This window comes from Borostomias antarcticus (assembly GCF_949987555.1).
Source record: "Borostomias antarcticus genome assembly, chromosome: 14".
Lineage (NCBI taxonomy): Eukaryota > Metazoa > Chordata > Actinopteri > Stomiiformes > Stomiidae > Borostomias > Borostomias antarcticus.
This window is the reverse complement of record NC_140247.1, coordinates 7,522,999-7,531,626: the sequence shown is the minus strand read 5'-3', so window position 1 is coordinate 7,531,626 and position 8,628 is coordinate 7,522,999. Positions and strand designations below refer to the sequence as shown.

General features: G+C 46.3%; 2 protein-coding genes across 3 annotated transcripts in view; one reads left to right on the top strand and one right to left on the bottom strand.

Annotated features, from left to right (window-relative positions):
* The window catches only part of trappc11 (trafficking protein particle complex subunit 11), a 19,290-nt gene extending 17,788 nt beyond the window's left edge, over positions 1–1,502 (bottom strand). For both annotated transcript variants that reach the window (XM_084448859.1, XM_084448860.1), the window contains exons 1-4: positions 1,292–1,502; positions 579–890; positions 284–453; positions 30–100 (exon numbers count right to left, since the gene is read on the bottom strand). In XM_084448859.1, the coding sequence (XP_084304985.1) occupies positions 30–100; positions 284–453; positions 579–785 (448 nt within the window). In that variant the 5' untranslated portion in view covers positions 786–890; positions 1,292–1,502. The remainder of the gene's footprint in view (positions 1–29; positions 101–283; positions 454–578; positions 891–1,291) is intronic.
* Positions 1,503–2,179: 677 nt separating this feature from the next.
* abhd18 (abhydrolase domain containing 18) lies at positions 2,180–8,522 on the top strand. Its single transcript, XM_084448876.1, has 13 exons — positions 2,180–2,308; positions 3,684–3,792; positions 3,885–3,969; positions 4,041–4,141; positions 4,266–4,341; positions 4,510–4,596; positions 5,393–5,418; positions 5,505–5,643; positions 5,809–5,898; positions 6,142–6,243; positions 6,701–7,034; positions 7,551–7,713; positions 7,798–8,522. Exons 2-13 carry the CDS (start codon positions 3,701–3,703, stop codon positions 7,850–7,852), a joined length of 1,350 nt encoding a protein of 449 aa, XP_084305002.1. The 5' UTR covers positions 2,180–2,308; positions 3,684–3,700; the 3' UTR covers positions 7,853–8,522.
* The last annotated feature ends 106 nt before the right edge of the window (positions 8,523–8,628 follow it).

The window sequence follows — 8,628 nt, the reverse complement described above, 5'->3', positions numbered from 1 at the left end:
ATCTGTAGTAGATAGTAGTGCGCACTGACCGGGAGGAAGAGGAGTTTTCTTCTGGATCAGAACCACAGCCACCTTGGTGTTTCTGCCCTGCAGACTGGTTCTGTAGAAGACACAGGACACATTTAAAACATCAGAATCAGATGTATTGTCAGGTAGTTTTTACACATACTAGGAATTTGTTCTGGTCAGTTGGTGCATGACACTGATGCATAACACTATGATCATCACTGTTATATAACGAGCCTAATGCATATGATCCCGTCTCTCCTCTGGTGGGACCTACCTGACTATTTCTACTCTGGTAGCACATTCAGACTGCTTCTCCTTCCACTGGGACTCGTCCCAGTCCAGCTCGTAGAACAGCACCACCAGCGCCGGCACCAGGTTCAGGTGCTTGTTCATCCAGCCTGTCTTCAGGATGCCCTTGGGGATGTACCACTCGTACGATGTCCTCTGGAGACACAACATACAGTAGCACCGGCTGGCTTAGTACTCACAGCCTAATACACACACCACCCATACCCTGTACCAAACATAATGTAGGTGGTTGAACAGCTGATCCCTCTCCCAACACCCACCTTGGTGCGGCACTTGGGGTACTCGTGGTCGCCTGGCAGCACTTTGAAGGAGATGGGCACTCTGTCTGCACGCCGGTTGGCACAGAAGGCATCCCAGATGGCGCGATGCACGGCGTTGTAGACCACGTCCAGTCCCGTCAGCGCAACGAAGGCCATGGGCCGGCAGCACAGCTCCGGGGGCAGCTCCCACTGGGTCGGGCTCATCATGGCTGGGCCTGAACTCTGGGCCTGGATCTCTCTGGTCCGCCCTCCCTCCTTCTCTCTCTCCACACACCTGGGATATTACGGCTGGTTAGGATTGGGCCTTGACACCTGGAAGACAACCATAACACAGAGTCATGCCGCCTGTTTGTCCACCTGCATCTAGGGTAAGGAGGTCTTAAGATCAGTAGGTCAAGTAAGTTTCCGACAACTCAGCCCACCTGGACAGGGTCCCTGCACCAATGCTATGCATCACGGCAGAAAGCAAATTTCTATGTTGTAAAACTGCAAGGCAATAAGAGGATTCATATTCTGATCTGCTGGACTAACGTTAACTATCTAGTAAGCATTCAGGAAGCCGTCAGGACAGGACATAACGTTACGTAGCAAGTAGCAACATTGACATGGCTGCTAGCTTTAACATATTTGCCCTGTGCGATCCACAATGCAAACAATGAGAACCAGGAAGTGTTTTGCTGTGTTTTTACTAAAGTGTTGGATAAGCTACTTACCAAGCCAGCTAGCTAAGTATCTGTTTGGCTAGTTTAGCTGGGCGGGGTTAGCTGGTAGTCAGTGGGGTTCAGTCCAGCTGGGCACACAAGAACCCTTCTCTTCTCTTGGCTTCGTCGCTTGCAGTTAAATTAAATCAAATGAGCAGCATCTCTTAAGGTGTCTCAATAATTCATATGAGTCAGCAGAAAATGGTAGTCTTTCTCGATTACTCTCCTCCTGTCTGGCTTTAGTGGCTATTAGCAAACCCTACAGTGTTGACAACTGATCAAGTCATCTGACGCAGTCGGGAAGTGCCTAGGCTCCGCTAGCTACTGCCCCCTGCCGGTCAACTAGAATAGCTATGCTACTATAATTACGCTGACTAACAATTTAACACTAACACGTGCTGTGGTGGCATGAACACTTTTAGAGCAATTTTAGTGGCCAGTGCAGATTTCATTACCCGTGTCTGTCTTTCAAATGACTGGGATACGATCGCCGTTATTTTGACCACCCTCCAGGTCATGTGACACCACAGAAGAAGGAACACTTCCATGTTAGATCACCCTTCGACGTATGAAACCGAGGCCTGGGGCCGATTTGCTTTGCAGTAGTGGTTTCCGGTCTAAGCGGATAGTGATCCCCCTGTCCCAAAACAAGCCTATCCATAAACCTAGGATGCGACGCGGCAATACCTTCTTCTGAAATAGGATACTACTTCTTCTACTTTGTTTGGTATGTACATGTTTTATTCTAATTCGTAGATACTAGGCTACTCAATTCGGCATTTGTGTGACAGGATACCAGGAGGCTCTAGACCGGAAACCACGCGAATATGAACCTCTCCCCCGACAGCATGGTGACGTGAGGCTACATGAACCCTGGACCGACCCGAGGTACGGGTTTAGGGGACGAGGCAGAGGAATTCGCCCTCTACCAGACTAGCCACCGATCATCGCCACAGGCTATCTGAATCTGCCAGACAATGCTAAATGTTGTCATCGGGTGACACCACCAAAACACTGTTTCAGTTTGAGGTATATTTCCTTTTCACCTCTCTGTTGCCTGTTTACCTTTTAAAATGTATGGGTTGCGGTCGGCATTCTGAATGCATTGAAAGAACGAAGCTCGCTGATAACTTGTAGCACTAGCTATATTTATTATTTATATTAACCTGGCCACAAAACGCTGTCTTATAGATAAGTTAGCTAGCTGGCAATCAGCAGGCGAAAAAACATACCCATTCATTCTGTACGGATATGGACCGAATGAATGAAAATAATCAGGAAAGGCAATACATTTTTTCATTAACGTTACATTGATTCCTCAAGTATTAAAGGAGTAGTAAAGGGAAAATGCATGTTTAGCCCTGTTTTAAGGTTACTTATGATCATATACAATGGTTCAGATCAAAACGTTGACAAAACTAGCACTTTTGAGAAAGTTGATAATTGCTCTACCACCGTTTTGGTCATACAATGGATGTGGATGGGCACCTTGAAAAATCTTTCAAAAACATGTTAAACTCTCGATTTCAAAGACAAGAAGCTCACCGAGGGGGTAATTGGTGTCCGTTGGTGTTCTGATATCAAATTCGCCGCAAAGTATGAATCCTGTAGGGTTTTATTGATCATTTTATGAAATCCATTGACTTGTATTGACGTGACCATTGTAGATGTGTAGATCAATCCGCAGAGGGGATTCAGGAAGCGGAACTACTTAGAGTAGCTATTGTTATTGTTTATGTTGCTAGGCTACCTAGTTTGCGGACGTTTACACACGTATGTGCTGCGACTAAATAGTTATATGCTAAATATTTAAAAAAGCCTTTCCAGATGAACTAGAATCTTACTTTATGGCAAATTATATGTCAGAACGCCAACTAACACCTCGTTGAATTTCTTGTCTTTGAAATCGAGAGTTTAACATGTTTTTGAAGATGCCCACCCACAAACAATGGTAGAGCAATTATCAGACTTTATCAAAAGTGCTAGTTTTGTCAACGTTTTGATCTGAACCATTGTATATGATCATAAGTAACCTTAAAACAGGGCTAAACACTTTATTATTTCCCTTTCCCTTTACTACTCCTTTAAAGCATGACTGTTTGCAGATCTCACGCTCTTTTCAGAATATTGAACCCTGTTAATGCGATCAACACCAACAGTGTCCAGACAGATTTAACAGCATGTCATCATTTTGGCTGTTACAAAAGGAACAACCCTAAACCATTGTGTTGTACAAGTTAGGTAATTATTGTATGTAAGTGATATACCGCTCCCGCGTGCCCAGGGTGCCATCTGGAGTAAAAGTCATGGAGCCATTCTGACATCTGGAGGAAAGATCATAGATCTGGTCATGAACACTTTGAATTACCCAACCTGTTGTCTCGTGCCTGACACGTTCTCCCAGATGAGATTGCGCTGTCCATGGGTGTAAGCCGACTGGATGTCCTCTACAGAAGGCTGCTCCTCACCAAGCTGTTCATCCAAGGATGGGGGAAGCCCGATGATCTGAAGAGGTACATATGGAGAGAGGGACTTGAGAGGAGAGGGCTAGTCAGTTTACCTGACTACCTGTCTAATCACATTGTTTCTCTCATGATTTCGACAGAATATTTGAGTTTCGTAGAATCATCGGCAACAGGGAGAAGTGTAAGGATGTGGTGCCCAAGGACTACCCAGTGTTCATAGATAAGGTAACCCTCAGACCCCCCTCTCATTATAACTAGAAAGACAAGTTAACAGCCGCATGTGTTGTTGTCTGCAGGTGGAGGACCAGTCTGATTGTCAGATCCAAAATGGCTACTTCATCTCTCCTCTGGAGCACATCGTCCCTGGCATCCTGCCCTCCGAGTCCGTCAAAGCCCGGTGAGAAGCCCAGCCCTCCTCCAGCATGTCTCTGGGTTCAACAGTTGATGTGTTGATGGAGAGAACCAGGATGAACAATGTTGAGTCTCTTGAGTGTTTCCTGCTCTGCTCTGCTCCTCGCCAGGTTCCAGCTCATAATCCCAAAGAGATGGAAGCAGCACAGGCCCGTCTGCATCCACCTGGCCGGCACAGGAGACCACGTGAGTAGAGGGACCTCACCTAGTAGTGCGACTCATCACGTGACTCTCCAAACACTGAAACGTCCAGCGTAGACATGTGACGTGTGATGTCCTGTCGTCGTTGAGAATATCAGAGCAGTGATGTTGGTGTGTCTGCACGGCTTAACGTCCCTCTGTGTTTGTGTTCAGTTCTTCTGGCGCAGGCGTACCCTGATAGCTCGACCCATGATCAAGGAGGCTGGCATGGCCTCTCTGCTGCTGGAGAACCCCTACTATATCCTTCAGCTAGCCCCTAACCCCGACTATGTCATGCCTCTGATTGACATTGTAGAAAATCATGCTGTTTGAATTATAAACAAGTACTGTACACAGGTAAACACGTTGTCCCCCACCCATTATGCATGTTCCCTTGTGGTATCAAGTCCCCTGCTTCTCATTAGGCATTTTTATACAGAGATCCCACTATATCGCCCTATAGTAGACCCCTCAATTTTCTGGCTTTGTTTGTTTATAATGAACCAAAGAATGTGTGATTTTATATAGCATGTTGGCAATCAGGAATCAAGAGGCATTCACTAGATGTTAAACAAGTCCATGCACCTGTATGGTCAAAAGTCCTATAATGAATGTTGAAATACAGACATATCTAGCGCTACTAATGTCACATCATGTGTATCAATGATTGACCAAAGTAAGCTCTCTACAAATCATGGTAGAGTGAATAAGAGTACAATAATGTCTCCATCTAGTGGGCAAACAAGTCCATGCACCTGTAGAGTCTATGTCCTATGTTGAAATGCAGACATATCTAGCTCTACTAAACACCTCAAGCTCTACTCTCTGCGGATGTAGAAAATACATGGTTTCAAAAAGTAAACTTGTCTGAGACTATACTGAGACACCAAGCATATTTTTTTATGTAAAAATCTAAATGTACTTGTCAATGGAAAAATGTATTGGAAAGGCGCCCCTTTTGTGGTGGGTTCTGGTACTATGGACCCCCCTCTTCGGCTGTTGCCGGGTGGGGGACAATAAACGTCTGAAGGTCCATTTCCTTGACCGATGTTCACATGGATACCGGAAACCAAAAGACCAAATGTAAGTTCTGTTAGAGCAATAACACAATCATGTTCACACATCAGACTTCTGACAGCTCTGTGTGCTAATGCTTGTGCGTAATGTAGTCGTTCCAGCTTGAGGAATGTCTGTGACCTGTTTGTGATGGGCGCGGCTCTGATCTTGGAGTCAGCCGTGCTTCTCCATTGGCTGGAACGGGAAGGCTACTGGCCACTAGGAATGACAGGAGTCTCGATGGGGGGGCATGTAAGTTACCATGACGACACCTTCAGACACAAGCCCTTCCTGCATGTGTTCTGTGTGTAAAAAATACAGAGCTGCTCCCTTCTGAGGTGTTTACTGTGTGTGTGTGTGTGTGTGTGTGTGTGTGCGCGCGCGCGCGCGCGTGTGTGTGCGGTGTCTCGGTCCCAGATGGCGTCCCTGGCTGTGACCAACTGGCCCAAGCCCATACCTCTGATCCCCTGTTTGTCCTGGTCCACCGCCTCCAACGTTTTCACCACGGTAAGACCTCTCTCTTTAACCTCTCTCTTTTCTTTTCTCTCTCTTTCCTTCTTTTTTTGAATCCTGCTTCTCAATCTAAAAGATCATCTCAAGTCCTTGTGTCTTTGCACTGTCCCATCTTGTCCCTGCACCCTGTCCACTGTTGTCTCCATGTGATGCACCATCGCCTGAAGCAAATTCTTAATATATTGGAAAAACGACATGGTAATAAAACAAATTGTGATGTGTGTGTGTTTGTTTTAGGGTGTTCTAAGTAAAGCAGTGAACTGGAGGGAGCTGGAGAAACAGTATGCCATGCACTCAGTCTACGAGCAGGAGATCATCAGGATGCTGGAGTACTGCGGGGTTTGCTCTCCAATACTTATATATCTTGACTGCTCATCAGTCATCACTATCAATCAATCAATCAAAGCTTTATTTGTATAGCGCATTTCATACCCAGAGGCAACACAATGCGCTTTACAGAGAACAAGGGAGGTGGGCATACGACCCACTCTCTACATATTCCAGAGGGAAGCAAAAAAACAGTATCACCTGGGGGCCAGATAAGTGAGCTGTAAAAATTCTTCCCTGACCCCTCTAAACAAGGCGATCGAGCAAGCTCCTGGAGTATGTTTGTCTACCGGCTAAGAACATTTATAAAGCAATAAATTACATTAAATTACATTTTCAGAGTAAGAGAGGCTAAAAACATCATAGGAGAGACTATATCAAATATGTTTTGGTAAATGGACGGAATAATGCCTGACCATCACCTGATGTAAATCCACTGGTGCTCATCCCTCTCCTCCCCCACCTGCAGACAGACTCATTCAAGATGGGCCAGGACTTTATGAAGAACTCCCTGTCTGGCCTGGAGCTGCCTGGCGAGCTGCTGGGGCTCAGCGCCCCCCGCAAAGACCATGTGGGACTGCGCTCCCGGGCTGGGGGAGGGGAAGACGGTATGCTGATTGGAGGAGAGGGGGAGAGGCTGGACCAGATGCTCTCGGCGGTGAGCAGCAGCGGGCCGCACATGAACATGCTACACACCAAGAACGTGGGAGCAGGCAGCGGGCAACGGCAGTCCCTGCACAGAGAGTCTCTGGATTTCATGAAGGGCGTGATGGACGAATGCACGCACATCGCCAACTTCTCGGGTCAGAGAACGCCTTGCACAGGGTGTAAACCTAGGGTAGATTAGTTAACTCAGAATAGGGGTGGAAAAATAGAGTAGAAGTGCAAACCTAGACTATGGGAGGGTATTAACCACCTAGAGGAGGGAAAAAGTGTAAACCTTGAGGAGGGGTGTAAACCTGATGTAAGAGTGTAAACCTAGAATAGGGGTGTAAACCTTGAGGAGGGGTGTAAACCTGGCGTAAGAGTGTAAACCTAGCATAGGGGTGTAAACCTTGAGGAGGGGTGTAAACCTGGAGTAAGAGTGTAAACCTAGAATATGGGTGTAAACCTAGAGTAAGAGTGTAAATAATAGAGGATGGAAAGGCATACTGTACTTAGTATTCGTATAAACCAGAGGAGGGGAGGAGTGTAAACCTAGAGTAGGGGTGTAAACCAAGAGTAGGGTCTGTCTCAACTAACCAGTCTATGCTGAGTGGGTCAGCTGGTCGAGGTATGTGTCGACGTGTTCACCAGCAGGCCTGTCTGTGTTCCTCCAGTGCCAGTGGACCCCAGCCTGATCATCGTGGTACAAGCCAAGGAAGACGCATACATCCCTCGCAGTGGGGTCCGCAGCCTGCAGGAGATCTGGCCCGGCTGTGAGGTGCGCTACCTCAACGGGGGGCACATCAGTGCATACCTCTTCAAACAAGGACTGTTCAGGTAAGACCACACACATACATACACACTTAACATGCTCTCCAGAATGTTCTGGTAACTGACCCTGTTTGTGTGTGTGTATTACAGGCAGGCCATATACGATGCCTTCGACAGGTTTCTTCAGAAGTATTCCAACATCTAACTGCTGACCTCAATAGGAGACTCAACCTCTCAGAAAAAGGTTGCCATTTTGTATTTGTAAATCATTTTCAATTATCCAGTTTCTATGCAGTGAAGACCTTGGCAAGACAAATTATGAAGGTTTCTATTAGAATTAAACAGTTTTATGCAATGTGGTGCTGCTGAATTTATGGCAGATTTGTGTAACAAAGATAATATATTGTTTATAATAGCTCTTCCACTCCCAATCTCAGCCCGTTATGCCAGCGTCAAACCATCTGCACCTCCATATGGCCTTACTCAGATCCATGACTGAAACCTGTGCCTCTTCACTTAACTATCACAGCATCACCCTTAACCCTGCTGCCAGTCTGGACATGGCCATCACACCTAACCCTAACCCTGGTGCTGATCTGGACATGGCTGACTCGTTAGACAAATTTCCATATTGGGCCTGTCCCAACTCATTTCATTCAATTGTCCTAGATCAGCACTCTTACTCTGAAAAGCTTGATGAATGCAGGCTCTGGACCACTCATGGCTCACTGTACCATACACTGTCTCCCAACATCACTGTAGAACATAGCCAATACTACACCTCTCACTGCCCTGTGAAGCCACTTCAGACTACGGGCATTTAACATTTCGGTTTTGTTTTCAACTCAATAAATAATAAAAGTGGATTGAGAACATTTGGCCTTCTCCTTTTCTGTGTGTGTGTGTGTGTGTGTGTGTGTGTGTGTGTGTGTGTGTGTGTGTGTGTGTGTGTGTATGTGTGTGTTGATCTTCAACATAAGT